Source organism: Choloepus didactylus, chromosome 12 (assembly GCF_015220235.1).
Source record: "Choloepus didactylus isolate mChoDid1 chromosome 12, mChoDid1.pri, whole genome shotgun sequence".
NCBI classification, from domain to species: Eukaryota; Metazoa; Chordata; class Mammalia; order Pilosa; family Megalonychidae; genus Choloepus; species Choloepus didactylus.
The window spans coordinates 72,518,543-72,539,796 of NC_051318.1; the positions used below are offsets into that span (position 1 = coordinate 72,518,543).

General features: G+C 33.7%; 1 protein-coding gene across 8 annotated transcripts in view; it reads left to right on the forward strand.

Moving 5' to 3' along the window:
* The window catches only part of PCDH9 (protocadherin 9), a 1,016,093-nt gene that overhangs the window by 331,738 nt on the left and 663,101 nt on the right, over positions 1-21,254 (forward strand). For 5 of the 8 annotated variants that reach the window (XM_037800551.1, XM_037800553.1, XM_037800546.1 and 2 more), the window contains exon 3: positions 9,270-9,371. The exons of the other annotated variants lie outside the window; for them this stretch is intronic. In XM_037800551.1, coding sequence (XP_037656479.1) covers positions 9,270-9,371 — 102 coding nt within the window. The remainder of the gene's footprint in view (positions 1-9,269; positions 9,372-21,254) is intronic. 8 annotated transcript variants of the gene reach the window in all.

The window sequence follows — 21,254 nt, forward strand, 5'->3', positions numbered from 1 at the left end:
ACAATAATCAAATAACTAGCATAGCATTGAATTTTAAATTCATTTTAAAATTTGCTCTAGATTTGAATCTCTGAATTTATTACCCAATTTCTTTGGCTGAAGGTTGACTTATAGACTGTTTTTTCAAGAGATTGGCATGCAGATGGCCAAGGTTGATATTACATTAAAGATCTACTTTTGGAAACATTTTTTCAGTATAGAAGGGCAAGATCTTAATGTTGGAAATCACCCTTCTTCTTCTTTTTTTTTTTTTTAAATTTCTCTCTCTACAGAAATGTCAAAATATAATTATAATTCTCAGTAAAAATGAAATTTTTAGAAATAATTTAGCCCTAAACTGCAGGATGCATTTGTGCTATACATTATATATATTAAGTTTAGTATACTATATGATTTATTTAAACTATATTTATAAATTTAAAAATAAATTATATCACAGTTATGAACTTACATGTATATTCTATAATGCAATTTATTTATATAGTTCATAATGAAGTTTTCTGAAAGAAACATAGTATCCAATGTAATATCAATGAAAGTAATTTTAGTGTAGTAGTATAAAAATACTCCTTCATATACAAGTATACATAATCATCTGAATGAATCTTGTAGGTATAGTCATGGAGTGTTGTGTGCGTGTGTGTGTACTAATATAAATGCAATCCACACATGGTTGACTCCACATAGATGGAGAATATTTACTGTGTGGAAAGCCCATCACTATATCCTTGGGCTCACTTCCATCTTAAACTGATACAACTTTTCTGTGCATTTTTAAGACAGTTAATGGAACACGTTTTCAAGTAATGCTGTTGTTTTCTACTAATTTAATTTTAGGGCTACGTTTTTGGTACTCTTCTAAAACCCCTTAGAAATGTTAACCAACTCAAAAAATTTCACTATTCTTAAACATTAATCACCTAGAGTGAAAATGAAACATACTAGTGGGAATAAGCAAAGGCAAGTGATCATTTTTCCTTCCATTAAGTATTTCAGTTATATCATGAAACATAACAGAAAGACTTTGTCCTCAAATTCCCAGTGAACACTTCCTAAAATAGGGCCTCTCCTATTGTTTAGAATTTTAAAAATATTTTCAATCAGTCTATTTTGAATTGTTTTGAGGAAATTTCACTTTTAATTTCTCTTCAAGGTGTAAAAACAGTTAATTTTGTCAAGTTAAGGGAAAAAATCAGGATTTTTATAACAAAAATAATGAAATAAATTTAAACTACAAAACAGTTGTCTTGGATAAAAATATAGCATGAATAATCCTGATTATCCCTGGCAGTGAAAATGTATGCTACTCTGGTTCTTGGAATGTATTTGGACAGAAATTAGCATCTCCGTGTGGTTGGGAAGTTGCAAAGGCCTGCATTGCCTACATCCATTTACTTAAAATGCAGAATTAAGTTGCAATGTGCAGAGCAAACTGGAATTAATAGAGCTTTGCCTGAGCAATATAACATGTAATACTTTTGTAATTTAAAACCTTTCAATGCATTATTGTTCTTGTGAAATGGCTTTATAGTAAGGTTATAATACAAGGAAGGGACCAATAGAGAAACTGTAAAGTATAGAACATTAGTGTTTGAAGTATACTTTGAGAGGAATTTTATTTCAATGCATTCCCATAGCAACTAGGTCAAAGGAGGTGCATAAAACTCTAATATAAGATCCATGAACCATTTAAAGAAACGCTGTAATGTGCACTGAAGCAGCTACAATTTGTGGTCTTCATAAAGGCAGTTTTGTGTTACTCTTCTTTGATGATTAATAGCCTGAAGTCACATACAGTTGTCTATGTTAAGGTGGAGAGCTGGGTAGTAATTGTATACAAATGGACTTACAGTTTCAATGTGGGAAAATATATAGACTTATTAATGCATTTATTTACTTAGCAAAGTTTTGTTCACCCTCACATGCTCAGCACCTCTGCCTTTAGGATTGTTTGGGACATAAAATGTTTAGCTCACACACGTCTGTTCTTGCTTGAAAGTTATTGCACATGAAGGACTATGCCAAGTAACTTTGACATGAAATTTGTTGTTTAATTTTTAATTGGATTACTACAAATTCTGCAAGAATACAAGACAATCCCCCCTCCCAGCCTCATTAAACACTGTGCTGAGAACAGTAGAGAAAAGTCAGCCTAATGTAACCCTCTCAAAAACTGAATGGTTATTTATTTTTGGATTCTCTCTCTCCCTGCCTCCAGCCCATCTAGGTGGGTTGATGATGGGTGGATGGTAGATGGATGGAGAGACGGATGGATGGATAGATAGATAGATAGATAGATAATGACTTTGTATTCTATATTTCTGCATTTGTAAATAGTACCTTAGGAAAAGTCTTGACAGTCATTGCATAGACAGAAAATCAACAGAACACACATTCTTAGGAAGTGGACAATATACCGAGTTGCTATAATTTATAGTAACTAAGATATTTATGGCTAAAGATTACTCTGAAATACTACTTAAGCAGTAACACATTGATAAAAAGCTATTTCTTGGTTACATTACTTGGCAGCTATATGTTTTTTAAATTTTTGAAATTGTTTGAAAAATGTCAGCCAGTCTGTGACAGATATCATTACATTTTGGAATTACATATGAAAGAGGATTTCTGAAACAAAAAATAAAATGTTTCAATCTGGTACTCTAGCTTAAACCACTTACTGAATTTCCTGAGATTTTAATTTCATATTCTTAGATTTCTTTTCTAATCCTCTTTCTACTTATTTCAGATTTTTCCTGCACACAAAGTATCCTCTTTAGAATGCATGGGTTCCACTTAGTGTGTCATAAAGTAGTAACTTGGAGTAAATGTTATCCTAATGCTTCAAAAGTGACTCACTTCAAAAACACAGTAAGAAATGTATCATTATATCTGTTAATTTCACTTGATCACAGGGAAATTTAATTGAGGGAAACCAACTGGTCTATTGAATGGACTGTGCTGAAAGACTAGAAAAATCAGCTCTTGTTTTCTCATAAATCCCAAGTGGGATAGTCAACTTCATGCTGTTCATTAAGCAGCAGGGACTACCTCCATTGGGCTCATCTCTCTGCAAACCTAGATGAAAAATGGGACGGGCTGTTGAAAAACAGAGGAGAGAGAACCTCTGTCCTTCAAGGGTAGAAGGGAGCAGGGGAAGGAGTGCATATGGGACATCGAGAAGGGAGAAGAAGGGAGGTCTGAACTGGGGGACCTTCAGAAGGATGAAAGAGAATTTACACAGGGAAAATAAGAAGGATTATTGGTGGATTCCAGAAGTGTGGAAGCAGATCCCGGTTAATTTGCTTGTGAAGGCAGAGGGTCTGCTGCCCAGGAAGAACCAAGAGGGTGGACTTGGCAAAATCCATTGGGTAGGGGACTGTGGCGTGGTCCAGAAGTAAAACAGGATCACATTTGCTCATACAAATAGTCACAAATTAAAATTGCATTCTTAGGTAACCTGTTACTGTGAGAAGAGGCTCCCTGCCATGAGTTGCCAACAGTCTAGATGGAGAAACCAGGGAGAATGACCAAACCTGTTTTCTTGTTTAATGTTTGCAACACAGGATCTCTTAATCTAGGATACTAAATATCTTATTTTTATGATAGCATTTACAATGCTAAATGCAAGTTTCAGAAAGTCTACTTTTGTAACAAATATGTCTGTTGGGGACAATAAAAAAGGCTACATAGAAATTATCACCCAGAGATTTAGAAGCCAAAATAAACTAAGTGAAAATATGTCATTGTAAAAATCTTGTGTTCATTTATCCTTTCATTTATTTCACTTAAAAATATTTATAGAGTCCCTAGTAATGCTGAAGGCATTGTGCTACATGCTGGAGATAAACTGTAAACAGGAAGAGCATGTTCAATCCTGTGGTGAAAAAAAGTCAAAACTGCATTTAAAGGAAGTAGAGAGAAGATAAACACATGAAAGACCTGTAAGCTCAAGTATCATAGGAGGAACCACCAGCGTGTTCTCTCACTTGGCTTTAGGGAAATGTTTTCTACTGAAAAGAAGAGGTTTGACCCTGAGCCAAATACTAGAAGGGACCTAACACCCATGTGGTCTGTGTCTAATAATATAGCCAGTGCCTTTAGACTCAATTCACTATTTCAAGGTTTTTATGGTTTATGAAGCACTTCCAAAACCATTATCAAAAATTTTGTCATGTGGATGGAACAGATTTTTAAGAAAACAGTGCTTATTATTATTATATATAGTAATATATTCATTTTATGTTATTATTCTATATACTTGTTTATTGTCAAGTATTTCAAAAAATCAGAAAAAGTAGAAAGGAATATGGAAATATTTATATCCCCAGTACTCAGAATTAACGAATGCTAAGCTTTACAAATTTGTCTCAATTTTTAGAGGATAAAAATTGTTTTAGAGGCAAAACAAACACATAAAAAAGAGACAAAACAAACATCACCCTGTATACCATGATACAGTTGACAGTCCCTTTGTACACTTTCCTCGTTCCCTTTTTTCTCTTCTTATTCCACAGAAGAAGTAGAAATGTATGCTAGCCATCCATATTACTATGGTTTGATTAGGTATTTATATAACGTTTGGCTTGAAAATTTATTATACTGTATTTTCATTTTGAGTCACAATAAATACTACCCACACTGAATATCTGTGTGATCACAAGAATCTGATGAATGTTTTAGCTTTGTTTTCCAATCATGTTTAAAGACAAAAGAGAAATAAGCCAATGGAGGATGCATAGAAGACATAGATAGAAGGCTGTGTCTATAGGCTGAAGATTTACTGATTTGAGATAGAATAGCATTCAGAACATTAGATGATTAGGGAGAATTTTCAGGGATGATAAAGGTCTACATTATGAGTCCTATAAACTACAAATGTTAGTTTCTAGAAATAATCAGGAAAATATGTGTGTTGAGGTAAGCATGTGTAGGGATGTTCTAAGAGTCCTTTCTTGTCTGCTGATATATGGGAAATTGCTTGTGCTTGTGAGAAAATGTTTTAGATTCTGGAACTTGTCAGTGTGGGTATTGTTGTCATACTAATAAATGCCATTGGAGAAAACACCTCCTGGGGAAGTAGTGGGATCTCAGCCTTCCCAATCTCTACAATTAAAAAAAAAAATAGCCATTTTTTTCTTCTTATACAGCAAAGTAGTATACAAAGAAATATACAACAGCATAACACCAATAAAAATCTAATTCCAGAAAGATGGTCCATGAGAGCAGGGAATCCCATATGAGTGTGGTGTCCTAGGAGACTATTGACAACAGAAAGAGGGAGTGATGTCCTTGGTCAATTAGAGTAGGACTGAGAATGGCCTTTGAGTTAAGTGAGGAAGTCATTGGTGATCATCATAGAGCAGTTTTGGTAGAATGGTTGCAGAAATTTTGTAACAGCTCCAGTGATTTTTAGTATATCATCTTGATTTTTAAGAGGGTAAGAGAGATAATAGAATAATTGTTGACACTGCTGCTGCATTAGATTTGGGTGAAAAATGTAAAGAACCCCCTTTTTAACGGACAACTGCCTTGGTTATCGTTATGTGATTTTTCATAAAACTTTTGTTGCTTTTGCTACTGTTGATTTTTTTTCTTATGTCTGTGGAGTGCTTTCTTAGGAATTTGTGTAAAAAAATTTGTGTCAAACCTGATTTTGAGGCAAGTTTTGGTAGGTAAGTCTATGTAGCAAATAAAAGTTTTCCCAGGAACTAGACTTGGGATTTTGAGGGGACAGGACTTATCCTTATATTAAAATAGACAGTATCAATTGTAGGTAATGGAAAACATTATATGGGCTCTAAAGTATAACAGTATTTACAATGATTTCCATTTAATGTGTTTGTAGGTATTGAGCTCTGGATCTCTCAAGTCTAATTTACATATGTATCCTGCAATATTAAATCTGATTTAGCAAATCTATCTTAACCGTAATTCATTATATAGTTACTTAAAAAAAATTGGCAAGCTAAAAATTTTTGGTGGGTGAAATCTTGAGACATTATAATAAATCGGTTTCCATTTCAGATTGCAACTGTCTCTGAAACAGAAACTTGTTGGGAAGGGTTTATAGAGATTAAATCATTTTCTCTTAAGAACTTTTTCCTAAACTTTTTGCTATTTATAATACTTGATCTCAAAATAATGTTTATAGCATTACTTTTTTCTTTTTTTCTTTTGTTTTCCTTTTTTTTGTTTGTTTGTTTGTTTTCGCTTTGATTCATAGATTTGAAGTTCCCAGTGGCGATCTACAGAATAATACTCAAAAATCTATAAAGTGAAGAAGTCACAGAGGGTTAAACTTGACCTTTGATGCCATTCACTGTTCTATAAACAGTGGTTGCTCCAGAATTAGACACTAGAGAGCTGTAGGGGTGAAATCTTGTTGGGATGGAGGAACTTGCTTTGGCCCTGCGGACATCTCACCAATACTCATTTTTCTTATGTTGTGTATTTTCTTGGGGAGGTGGAGAGAGAAGGAATGATGGTTGTAGTTCACCTTTGGTACCACCATTGTTTATAAAACATCTATCACATTTACTGGATAATAATCCCTTATATTAAGACCAATTTTATAACTTCTCATCATTGCATCTACTCCTAAATTTAATGCACTCATAACTTCTGTCCCTATCCTCAATGCAATCTTTATACTCTCCAAGGTCAGACCATGAGTGTTTATCTATTTGAGCCTTTGCATATGATGTTCTTTCTGTCTTGAATGCGCTCTCACCATGATTCCCTCATTGGCCCACCTTTCAAGAATCTACCCATGCATCAAACTCTAGAGTCTAGTCATTCCCTCTTCCTTGGCCCTTAGCAATCTGTACATACATTTTCACATATCATGGTGGGTATTTGGTTCCAGGTATTATTTCACTGCTAGGGTGAGTGTTAAGACATTAAATGCCTTGTCTTGGTGAGCCAGTAAAATTCTGACACACAGCATGCACTCAATAAATGTCTGATGGTCAACCACTGAAACAAACAGAAAATAGAATGAAGTGAATGGATCAGAAAATGAATGAATCTCTTAGGGAGGTATGGCAGGGTGGAAATATGCTGAGTCTTGTCACTTAGGAGTGCTTTCACTGGGTAAATCCTTGCACAGTGACACTGAATATATTTGAAACTCTGTCTCCCCATCTGTTAAAGAAGGATTTTATTTTCTACCCCTGTGGAAATTTTTTTTGTGAAGAATACATAAAGTCTTGTATGGTGAAGGTATAATGTATTGTGCAAATACAGTTATTTTTCAGGTACAGAAGCATTATGATACATCCATTTAAAAAGTAACATAATATATGATGGGTTAAATGAGGAATAGCAAGAACAAATGTGAAGGGGAAAGAGATCAGATTAAAAGAGAAGTGAGGCCAAACTTTGCTGTAGTGTCCTGAGGGCCAGGCAAAGAAGTTGTTTTTTGTTTTTGTTTTTTTGTTTCATTTTGTTTTGCTTTACATTTTTAAATGCAATTTTATTGAAATATATTCACATACCATACAATCATCCAAAGTGTACAGTTGTTCATTGTATAATCATATAGTTGAGTCTTGATTGCCACAATCAATTTTTGAACATCCTCATTACTCCAAAAAAATAAAAATAAGAATAAGAATAAAAATATAAAAGAACACCCAAAATATCCCATACTCCTCCACCTCTGTATTATTCATTTACTTTTTTGTCCCCGCTTTTCTACTCATTTGTCCATCCACTGAACAACGGGAGTGTGAGCCATAAGGTTTTTGCAGTCACACAGTCACACTGTATAAGCTATGTAATTATACGATTATCTTCAAGAATCAAGGATACTGGATTGCAGTTCAAGAGTTTCAGATATTTCCTTCTAGCTATTCTAATAAAGTAAGAACTAAAAAGGGATATCTATAGAATGTGTAAGATAGGCAAAGGAGTTTTAAACTTAACTCAGGAATTCAAAGCACTGGCTGCAAATTAGAAATAGCTGGGTGTTTTAAAAATACTCATGCCTGGGGTCTCATGTAACCAATGGGAACTGGCTCAGTCATTGACATTTTTAAAAGCCCCCCAAGTCATTCTGTTGTACAACCAGGGCAAGAACTGCTGCAGGGCCACAGGAATTTAGGAAATGTGTCTAAGCAGGAAAACTGCATAATACATGAGAAATTTTAAGATGATTAATCAGCACCGATAGATACGAGGAAAGGCTAGCGACAGAAATTGAGTGATTAAGATGTCTAGGAACATTACAAATGGAAATAACTGTTTTATAGTGGAAACGTTTTTTTAAGCAATCCAAGGAAGTCTCTGTGGAAAAATATCAAAGATAGACCTTCATAATTAAGTATGAAGTCATTTCGACAAACTTGAGCGAGTGCAAAGAATTAATGTCGGTAGAATAGCATTTTACCAATGACAGACCAAAGTTACTTAGGTGTCAAGCACAGGTTAAAATGACAATGAGCATATGTTTAATTACCCATGAAGAATGCATAGAGGAGGTATGTTACGAACAGGATTGAAATAATATTGTTTGTAGAGAGAACAGACATGGAGTAATGTTTTTTTTTAATTGCCGAAAAAGTTTCCAGGTATGGAAGTTTGGGTGTGAGAGTTGCGTCTTCCTAGTCCGTTTTGTTGCTGTTTCTCATAAACAAACAAAATTAAACCTTTGAGATAATTGATAATCTTTAAAATGCAATGCCAGTGTTTTGAGATATATTTAAATATATAAAATGGTGGTCTTGAAACTATAGTATACTGTACTTAATACAGGAAACACTGATACTCATTTAATATAGCACTTAAAAAAGGTAGTGCATATGGTAGATAAGGGTATGGACAGGGTCCTAGACAGCATAACATTGGAAAAGATATTTTTCTGTGCCTCAGTTTCCTCATCTCTAAGTGGGGATGATAATGTTATCCATGTCACATGTTCATACTTGAATAATATCTCACACAACTAGTCATACCATGTAAGTGTTACCTACTAAAATCATAAGTGCAATAAGTAAAGACTGACTAAAAAGAGAAAGGGTAAAAATTAACTAACTACATATTTGATTTCTTCAATTTTAGTAATAACAATTTGACAATTTTTTTCTCCTGGGGAGTGTTAAAAAAAAAATTGGGTAAAAGCTCAATATTCATGCATGCATCTATGGGCGTAGACTTTTATTAGCTCAATTGTTATTCCTTTATTAGGTTCATAGCAAACAACCATGTCTCAGTAGACACTCTAAATGTGGAGTAGTTTGTCACAATTATTTGGTAATCTCTTTCAGTGTAACTCACACAGCAAAAGTGACAATATTCCTGTCACTCCTCAGAAATGTCCCAGCTCTGCGGGTTTCCACATTCAGGAGAATGAAGAAAACCATTATGAGGTATGCCATATCTCTCTAGACACCATGTTAGTACTCAGCAATTTTTATTAGCTTTGAGATTTTAAATATTGTATGTTAACTATTGTAATTATTTTCTTTACAGACCTATTTTCTGGTCACATTTTTATATTAGTGGTTTGGTTAACAACTTTAAGTAAACCCTTGAGAACAAAATGCCAACAATAATCTTTTCCTTCAGGTAATGTTCATGTCATAACATAATCTTGGTCATAAATATAATGTTCTAGTCATTGAATGCAAAGTATTGATTTTTACCTATTTTTGGAGAGAGTAATGAGCAACTTTTGGAGTTAAATGTTCTTAATTGATTCTTTTTTTAATTAATTGAGCTAAAAGATATGCATATCTACTTGCTAAAAGATTGGCTTGCTTCATCCCCACCCTCCAGGAAGTTAAAGAAGACAATGCTGCTTAATATGAATCGGATAAATTGGAATTTTTATTAACCTTCCCTTTTTAAACTACATTTTTTCTCAATTTAATTCATTTCCCTGTATGTCTGGACTTAAAGGAAAACTCATTACTCTCCTTTTTTTTCCTTAATGAGCTCATCTATCATAAAATATACAAGATTCATATTTTGAAGGAATTATTTTTAATAGTTAACTCTAATACTCCCACAATGCTGTTTCACTATTTTCCATGGTCATAACATATAGATTGTACATAGATTGGTATGTAGAAAGGTAGATAGATAGAATGATAGATAATATGTATCTGTGTGTATGTGTATGTGTATTCCCTTTTGTTACTGAACTTAGTTTTTGTTTTCATTCTCTTAAACTTATTGGAAACACTTTGATTACTATTAGCAGTGAAGGGTTTTGCACTGAGTCATTATACTTTGCCAACTAAAGGAATCTATCATTCTCAAAATCCCCATTAGTAAACTAGGTCTGAGAAACTATTTGATTAATAGAAACTTGATTGAGAAAGTGACTTTTTTCAGAGAAATCATTTATTAGTTGAGGTGGTAAAAAGATAAAGTGATATTTTTGACAGTTTTAGTCCCTAATTATTCTTCCACATATTTATGTTCTCTACCTTTCTCTTTGTGTCTAACTAGTTAGAAATGCCCTTGTAAACTTCAGCACATATTTTTTCTTCCTCCTTTGCTTTTATTTTCTTCCTTTAATGATCCTTCTTTTTCCAAAGTCTAAATCACTTGAAAGCTGAGGAAGGAATCATAGTTTTTAACACTTTGATTTTTTGTGATTGCAGTGTATGTTTCCAGTGTCCAGAACACTGGAGATCCTTCTAATAGTCATCCTTACTGTACCCAACAATAATACAACCCTTCTTAATTTACGGTTAAAAAATGGTTTTTATTCATAAATAAAGATTCATCTAAGATATAAAACTTCTAGAAGAGAAGATAGAAGCAATGCCAGCTTTGGAATTTTATAAAGCATTCTGAGAGACAAGGTTTCTGTATAAATGCTGAACATGTCTAGGCCAATACCAAGGGAAATAGTTTTAGTAACCAGTCCTTGAGAAGCTATTAATCTAGTGTTAATTATACTTGAGAATTAATAATGAAAGATGACTATAACATACAAAGTTGATTCCTGCAATATGTTTTTATTTTTTTCTTAATATTCAGTAATGTGCCAAACCTGGTAAATATATGCATTTCCTTATTTTTTTTTTTTATTTACCCACAATCTACAGAACCCCTCTTTAATCACCCTAAATAAGTTAAAAGGAGAATGTTTGTTCTGTTTATTTAACATAAAAGACATTTAATTTTATAAAACTATATCATAGTTCAAATTGGAAGTCATTCTATGCCACTTAATGTTAATCTGGACAAAGTTATTAAATATTTTTATGACATTAGGTATAAAATAAAATCAAGACTGATGTGACTAGCAAGCTTTTAATCATTCTCAACTTGTTTTTCTTAACCTCTCTTTCTTGACTTAGATATAGCAATTATTGCTTACTTTTAGAGTAGTGTTAAAAAATCAGCCATAGAGAAATTTATGTGCTAGGGATTCTTCTAAGCACTTTGTGTATTACCATATTTCACCTAATATGAGATACTGCCAAGTATAAAGCATGCTACAATTTTATGTGCCACTAGGGAAAAACATTCTGCCAAACTCTGATAAGTGCTTTTTTATGATAGCTTGTAATATGTATCCTGCTTTCAGAGATCTTTTAAAATATGGAAAATATTTCCCATTAGAATTGGCAACATATGATAACTCATTTAATCCTGAAAACAACCCATTAGGTACATAGTCTTGTTATCCCTATTTTACAGATGGGGAACTGAGACCGAGATTAAGTCATTTCTCAAAGTTAAACAGATAGTAATTAGCAGTGCTGGAATACAGTGATATGGCTTCAGAAACTGCTAACTACTATGTACGATCATTTCAGTAAGAAAATAAAATCATAGGCTATGTGACTTGCAGGGACTATAGAGATTATATATTCATGTTACTAAAGCATAATCTCATGACAAGAAAGATGGAGTAATTTGTACTAGGTCGTAGAGCTTGCTAGTGAGAGCACTAAGATTAGATCCTAGGTTTTCTGATCATGGAGTTATCTAATGATTTTACCTTGGAGCCATATATAACATTTCTAAGCAAGTGTCAAAGAAAATGGTTCATGTTTGAAATTCTTTCTTAACTTAGGTTTCAAATAATGTGTGGAATTTAAACTGTCTGTCGTGTTTAGTTTTCTCTTCCCCAGCCAGAGCTGATGTCATTGGATACACAGAGCATCATAATGGTTAAAATAGAAGCACAGAAATGAAAAAGTGCACATTGTTTTCATAGCATAAACATGTATAGACTTTACTAAGCATCTACGATCCATAAATTTTACTGTCATTTCCCTGCTATTATATTCCCTTCCCTTTACCTATGAAACAGCATAGAATGAGATAGAGCTTTCAGTGTGTGTATTCTGCAATCTGTGGTAAAATGTCTCATAGTTATTGGAATTCACACAAGACTGCATCTCAGTATGAGTAGCTGTTCTCTGTCACTGTTTTTGATGCTTGAGCTAAAATATTTTTACAAAGTGATCCAGTGTTCGGTGTATGAATTTTTGAGATAAGAATTTTCCCTTATAGGAATGAAATCCGAAAATCAATGTCAGATGGAAATCTTAGCTCTAAGAGCTAAGATTGGTAGAGGGTTTTAAAATGTGTGAATTTTAGCCACCAGGCTCTGAGTATGTGGCAGTTATTGAAAGTGTGAAATTCATGGGTGCAGATGGTTAAGATATCCCAGGGTGGCTCCTGCTAATAATCTCCAGACCAAAATTGGGAAAGCCATTTTGATATGAAGAATATTTTTGATCTTTTACAATTCTATATTACATAAAATTGCACTCTAAAATGATCAAGTCAGAAAAAAATTATAAAAATTATGTTATACCCAGCCACTTATTGTGAACCATTACATATATAACACAAAGTAGAGAAAGCTGCAGTAAGATATGGATGCTGGATGACAGGCTGGTTCACTCACTCCCCTCCCTGATCCCACCCCTCACCCATCCATTTCACCCTTGGGTTGTGAAGGGTCCAAATCTGCAGCTCAGCAAAAATAATACATATCTAGATTTACAGAGTTGTTAAAGTTCTCACCTATTCAGCTGGTGAAAGTCAAAAGTCTAATATGTGAATTTGCTATTTCGTGTAAGATTGGCCTTGCAAACAATTCCTAGACAATTGCAGGACAATTGCTGACTACCATTCTATAAAGGATTTAGAAATCTTTATAATGGGTGGTTGAAAACTCTGCTGTATCTCAGAGGAGAGTTTATCTCATAAGCCAAGATATGTATCTGTTATCTGAAATTTATATTATATAGGGATGTATTTTAACTAATTAATTCATTAAAATATTTGTTAAGCACCTACTGTGTGTCAAGTAAGCACATATGAATTTAAAACAAATTACCCAGAATGCGAAGAACTATAGTCCAGGAGTTTATAGACAGTGCACACCTACGTGTAATAAGATTATCTGGAAACATGGTTGTAGGTGTGTTTCACACTAGTAAACTTATGTTGTAAAGATTTCAGAGGCATTAAGGCTGTAGCAAAATATAAAAGTATGCGTATTTGATCAACCTTATTCCACATAGCTCTGCCTTCTGATGTGGATTGATTTAATTTTTAAGATAGGTCTATAAAAAAGTCTCCAAGTCAAGTAAATGAAGATTGGGTGTTCGTGTTTCCTCTGAGCCACCCCCCCCCCCCCCCACACACACACACAAACTTGATATTGGGACTTTTCTTTGCAGAGGAAGCAAATTATCCATCTTCCCCTTTTGGCCTTTTCCATAATTATGTTAAAACCAATCCGAGAGTCATAAATAAACATTTCTCCCTTCCCACCCTCTCCTTCCACAATTACTTTCCCAGCAACTACGGTACCAGCGGCATAGTTCTAAATTCTAAGTATGTCATGCTGAGCATCACACATGGTTCTTTGTGTCTCAGATATTACAGTCTAAGGGGATACACTTAATTCAATAAATTAACACAAAGCATAAGGGGCACTAAAATAAGAGATGTTCAAGATTCAAGAACAACACGTAACAGGAGTAATTTACTAAGTAGAGGAAAAATGTGATAACCTTGGCATGAGACTTGAGGGAGTCTCCCAGGTGAGTGATAATGGATGACATGGCAGGTGGCTATGGAAAAATGAGAATTTTTCTCAAGCAGACTGCAGGTGTGAAGGGCAGGTGTTAGGAGAAGGCATCAGCAATTTGAGGAAATTCCTGGTGGCTAATTCTCTCCTCAGTTCCGAATTCTTTTCTGGCTCAAATAAAAAGATGCCATCCTACTTGGAAATACAGAACTTCAGTAGCTTTTAAACTTCACATTCTTGGTTAATGGGATACCTACATAAGTTTTAGATTATTATTAACAACGACGATACAGTGTTTCTCAATGGCTTTAAAACTTCTAAACAATTATAAAGTCAGATATGCATCTTTACAGATATGTTCCTACAAACAGATTTGGATTTTTAAATAAATTTCAATAATCATTGTGTATATAAAATATATGCAAATATACAATATGATCATTATACATAATAGATCTAGGTCTAGGAATGACTCTGTATATAAATATTCATATTTTAGTTTATACATAATAATTAATAGCCCCTTATTAGTAAAGACAGCACAGATTAGTTTTGTTTTCCAGAGTCTAAAAGAATGGACTTGAAGAACTTGGGTGGTTTATGAATTGCTGCATTGGAAATTCATGCAGAAGTTTTCAGTTGGATTCAACAGATATGTCATTTATCAAGTTTTCCACCAGTTGGATATTTCTTTCAATTACTTAACACCGTGTAGAGGATGGCCATCACCTTCTTTTACTTTTTATGAATCTCATTCTGCCAATTCTTTCTTCACCACAGAACAAGTGGGCTTGGTTTTATTCACAGGAAGAGCCACATTTGACAGTTTTGCTGATGGTGTCAGCAGTGGTCACAGGCTTGATGGATGCCACCAAACCTCACAGTGGCCCAACTTCCACTAATTAGTTGCTGTAAGTCACTCTGTGTGCCACAGGCTCAGGCTTATCAGCCAAAGACATCTTTGCCATTCAGAATGACAGCTGTGATGCAGCTCTTTGTGGGCAGAATGGAATGTACAGAGACGGGCAAGAGCCTATCAAACAGTTAACAACCATAGTACCTTTCATTGAAGGATCCTGAAGATACAACAAAGCAACCAAAATATAGAATTCAAAAAGGTATAGGTCAATATCTGTAGGATCAGCATGGAGTCCACATATGAAACGGCAATAAATAATAACAAAGCATGAGATTGAGAGAAAAATATAGCATCCTCACAAGTACTTTTTAAAACACCTGAAGTTGCATGGTCTTATAACTAATGCAGGACAGGTATTTGCTTATGGAATTAACTTAAACATGGAGCATTTTCAGAAGCTTCTGTACATGCCCGTGGATATTAATGGAGAAGTCTTCCAGAAAGCATCATATATGAACTTCTGTAGAATTTATAGTCACAAATAATCTATTGGGAAGCTAAATATCTCAAGACAGGAGCCACAAAAAAAAACAAAACAAAACACGTGTGTGTGTGTGTGTGTATATATATATATACATAAAATTATTATGGGGATTTTATATATATATATATATATATATATATATATATATATATATATATTTTACATGGTCCCTCTTTTCTAGAGAAGTGTATTTGTATTGAAAGTAAAGATGACTAAAATTCTCTTCTGCTCATTGATGATTGTGAACTGTGTGACCCCTTTTGGACCACTATTCAGATGATCTGGAAATTTAATAGTAAATCAAAGTACTTATTGCTAGAAGTGTACATTGACTAGTCAAACTAAAATCTTTTTTCACAGTCACATTTCATATTATAAAATCCCCATCATAATTTCCAAATATGTACCAAGAATAATAGTTTTTATGTGAGATGCCTAATATTTTATTTAAATACATTCAATTGTATATATAGATTATAGCATTTATAAATATATACTAAATTATGATATTAGATGTGGAAATCCAGATAGTAAAACATACTTCTAATCTTGAAATAGATTTTTGGATGCTTTTGCTGGGATTTTGTGTTTAGAAAACATTATAATACTCTCTAGACACATATAATGATTATGTTTGAAGGCTTTGAGACATAGTTTGGTGTATCACCAAATTCTGGGAGGAATGGAAGTGGATTACACTAATCTTCTTATTTGTTCTATAGCACATACATTCTGAATACAGCCATAAGAATGTTTTACCTATATAAAGGCTTGAGATACACTTATCTATGCCAATGCAATAGAAAGATAAAACAGATAATTTAAGCTACATAATCTCAACTTTGACTTAATTTTAACTAAATATAATTTTGAGTTCAAAATATTAAAAAGCATTTACAAATGGGTACAGGGAGCATAAACTTACTTTAATTATTGAAGAATAGTTACCTGAACTTAATTTTTTTCTTTAGATAATTCAAATAGACAATGAGTATGTTCCAGAATATATGTGTGCATGTTGCATATATTAAATACAAATCAAATCTGAGAAAAAGAGTAATTTGAAACTATATCTTTAAATGTCATTTTTTCTTCCTTTTTGGAATTGGAAAAACCTAGGAGATCATTCAATGTCTACTGCAGGGTATGCATGAAAGAGAGGGAGATTCCTGGGCTAAGAACACCAGGAGATCCATATTCAGCATGTCGGGAATGGAAACTGAAATCTGAATTTTTGAATAATTTTCAGCTATTATGAAGGAATTAATGAGTTTTATGGTGGTAGGGGTAATGATGGCAGAGCTTAAGTGATGGTCAGTAGTTCTTATATGTAACTTAGGGTTTTGCAGTGTGAGGGTCAAGGTCAGCATTTTTTTTAACGGGAGGGAATAGAAGTGAATAGAAAAAATTGTATAGAATAGAATAGAAAAGTTAAAACAGACTAGAATAAGAGGGGAAAAAGAAAAAGAGAAGAAAAATATTAAAGTACATGGCAAATTGTAAGGTTAAGTATTATTTCACTTCGCTTTTATTTCAGCAGTATATGTTTGTGTGTTCACAGACAATGTATACTGTCTCTATGTAAAATAGGTTGCTTATTGCGGGTTAGGATCAAAAGTTTGAAAGCCACTGATAAAAACAGCTCAGAGTTACAAGGCACTTATCATTTATCAGGTACTCTTCAAAATCACTGCTTATGTTAACTGAATTAATTCCTTAGGAATAAAATCTCCTATGGCTTCTGGTTTATAGTTGAATAAACAAAGACAGAGAGAGGTAAGTGATATGCACACAAGCAGCAAATAAGGGGCCATGCCAGGATTCAAAAGCAGACAGTCTAGACCCGTGCCGTGTGCTCTTCACTGCCCTATTGCTTCTGACAAAGATGGCGGCAGACCCAAGTTCAAAAACTAGTCTCCTGACTCATGGTGTAATGCAATACCCTTCCATTTCATCTGTTTCCTCTCCTGTTAGCAGAAATCCCACTCCTGGGTCAGAACTTACTGATGTTTATCCTGTGGATCATGTGTCCCATGAGATATGCCTTATAAAAAGTATGTCTAGACTGAATGAATTAGAGATGTTCTGCCCTCCTCTTGGTGATTCACAGTCTGACTAACACATAAATGCACTTAACAGACTTAAAGCAAATGATTATATTTACATTTGTTTAGCCCACCATCTCCTAAAATTACTTGATTATAAACTCAGATTCAAAAATACCTAAGATTAGAGTCCATAAAATCATTATGGGAAGCACTGACATAGATCATGAATAATGCCATATGTTAAAATTGTTATTATAATCAAGACTCTTGAAATTTAAGTAAAGTCCTCGTTCATGTTTGAGTAAGATGCATGTCAGAAAATATAACAATGAACATGTGATAACAAAGGGGTGCTTGTGTATGTGTGGTGTTTACTATCAAAGAGATAAAAGTGTTTTTTAGAGTATCTGGTTTTATGTTGCTTTTTAGATTTAATCTTCAATACTATATGTCCAGCCTATTTTTCTTTTTACAGATGTATATCCATTGAAATATCAGGTCAAATACTTTCTTACTGAGCTTAAGGTCTTATTGCTTTTGGCATTGGTACTGATTCTAACTTGTCTTTTTTTTTTCTAACAGGACTTATCCTTCATATCACAAATATAATGTCTTCACTTTTCCCATTTTTCTAATGTTTTGTTAAAATAAGTACAAAATGACATTAATTTTCTACTTTCTGTCCACTTTATAAATAAAACCAGAACACCAAAACATGTGGAAATAATTGCACAAACCCTGCTGAACAGTAAAGGGTGACAGAAATAGAGCTAAATTTTGGATGGCAGGCAGCTCTAGCCTCTTTGTCAGATAATGTACAAAAGTTTGGATTTCTCATACCATGGAGAGTTTAAGATTTTGGACATATAAAAAGAGCAAAGGCTTATATTGATCAAAAGTGACATATGAAAGTCAAGTACTGTCTATACTTATGAAATAGATGCAGTTCCAGATATCCACTAACATTGAAAACTGGTCAGTTAGGTTTATAGTACAATATGAGAATCAAGGGAAAATTCATTAATACTTTCTTAGCGTATTTTATTCTTCAGTTACTGTTTTCCATGCCTTTGCATCTTATAATTGGAATAAAAATGAGACTTCCAGAACAGTCAAACATCTTTTTTTTAAACAAGAGTCTGTATAGCAATGGATGTTCTCTAGCTGCAGGAGGTAAAAGATCCCTGAAAATCAGGACTCATGCTCTTCCAAACTAATTACACTCGGTGGCAGTTAAAGACTAACGAGGAGGCAAAAAGAAATGATGTGTGTAGGATTTACAATGAATTCTAAAATAATGATGTTCCTGTAAGTAAAACATAGTAAAAATGGGGCAGTAGGAAGTTTTAAAAAGCATGCTTGAGAGAAGAAGGTTATACTTTCAAATTGATCTCCTATTCATTCTACCATCTAACATTCCAACCGTGTTGACGTATAGTTGTTTCCATATTTTTGACCTGGAACACAAGCTGTTTTCAAGTGGTCTTTGAGAACATCAGGTAGATTACCATGGGACCATGTCTTTTGGCAACTTGGGCCAAATCCTCCTTTGGTGGCTAACTGCATGTAGTAATGCCAGAGGAAATACTAGAGGAAAACTACATTAATTCTTTCTATTGTGGTCCAGTTGTTGTTCATTACACTTTCACTATAACCTTGACTCACTAAGAGATATAATTCCCTTATTGTCATTGACTAGAAATGCTTCTGATATATCTGTCAGGTACATAATATCTCATAACATTGAAGCCATGATCTAGGCAACCCTTTCCAATAGCAAGCCTGCTATAAATTCCTCTGTTATTATGTTGATACATGATTTTTATCTGTCTGTTTTATTAAAACATAGTAGATATACAGAAACATGCAGCACCTGCTGGAAACAACTTCTTTTATGTCTAACCCTTGGGAAAATTTTGGAAATTCTTAGATAATTTTCATGAATATTAAATTTTTCTTAGTTTTCATATCAAGTTTATCATAATTGAGATCCCAGTGGAGTAAAAAATCAAACTGTAGTCTTGATGAAAACTGTGACCTTTCAACTGCTATACAATGAACAGGGTCGTCCCCAAATTTTCATCTCTTTAGTAATAATTTTCCACATGACAGTTTATACTTTATTTATCAATCCCAACTCTAGTGTCTAAAGACCATTTTTCTTAAGTTTGACTTGTCTTACACTATTGTATCTCTTCAGTACTCCCCAACCCACCCACCCACTAATGTGACTTGGTTACAAAATGAAACTGAAGTTTAAAATAAGATAGGAATAGAATACTCTTGGTTCTAATTTTAAATCCAACAGTGTGCAAATTTTCAAGGATTAGAATTTGATACTTTAAACTAATACAAAAGAAACCAATGTCAGGAGTAGCAAAGGTAGCCAATGAGTAAAATGCAGTATGCATGATTCTATCCTAAGGCTGGCACACTCACTCCAGAGCATTGTTTATCAACCAGTGGTGATTTTGCCCCCCAGGGAAAATTAGATGTGTGAGGACATTTTTGGTTCCCATTTTGATTAAGTGGTGGTGGGGGGGTAGGGTGGGAGTGGATGGAGAGGCTTCTGGTATTTGGGAGGTAGAGGCCAAGGATGCTGTTACACATCCTATGATGCACAGGATGGTTCTCGCTCAACAAAGAATTATCCCAGTAGGTCAGTATTGCAAGGTTGAGAAATCTTGCTCTAGAGGTAAAATGAGGCAATGCCAAACCAAGCCTTTTATTAATCTACTCTGCAAGCACTTTATAAGCACATCACTATGTGAATAGTAATGTCACTCTGAATACAATGCCAATGAGTGACAAAACCGACATATCATAAAACTCACACCAAATAATTTAGACGTGTATTAATGGCAGAAAAGCATAAAAATACAAAGTGTCAAAATGGGTATGGCTGTGTCAATTATGAGGTAATAAAAAGTATCAGTAAACTCCCATGTTACGAAGAATTTGATGGAAATAATTTTTAAAAGAATACTAAATTACAATTAGATATTGCTATTTTAAAAATTTAGGGATTACTTTGGTTCAAATTGCATTTATCTATATTATAGAATAGTTAAAATGATGAAGTTTGATAAACACAGCACCTAATTGCTAATAAAAATTATCCAATAGATTTTGCTTTTGTAAATGAATACATCTCATTTTAAAAATAACATCAATAAAATTAGCATAATTATCAGTATAATTATTTGCAAAGAGGTAGTATTAACGTTCTTCAAACTGATTCTCTTAATGTTATATAAGTCCTTGTGAGCTTGATTCCAGCATTAATTTGTAGCTCAAATCCTTTCTTTATAAGGAGTTAAAAGATCAATTTCAGTGCCTTATGGGCTGAATTATCTCAATTTTTACTTGGGTATTTAAGATGTAACATCTATATGAAACAAATAGTATAAAATTTAGCAGATCCCATACTGACATCTAATTTTAAGCAATTTGTAGACATTAATTTTTCTAAAATTTTGCAGGAGATTGAGCATTGTTTTTCGAAGTGGTAGCTTGTTTGTTTACTCATTTTTCTGGCATAGTTTTATCAGAAGAGTACTCTGGAGAAGGAAATAAAGGTGAGTGAATGAACAACTGGACTCATTGGAACCAGAAGAGTCTGGATGTGTAGACACCATTGCTCCAGATCTGTGTTTCCAGTTGAGACCAGAGAACCATAGACCACCCTGGGAAGGAGAAAATGAGAATCCTTCTGGGTGAGTCTAGTCTTTATTTAGAATGTATCTTAAAAGCATAAAATATGAGTAATATCTTAAGTAAGACAAA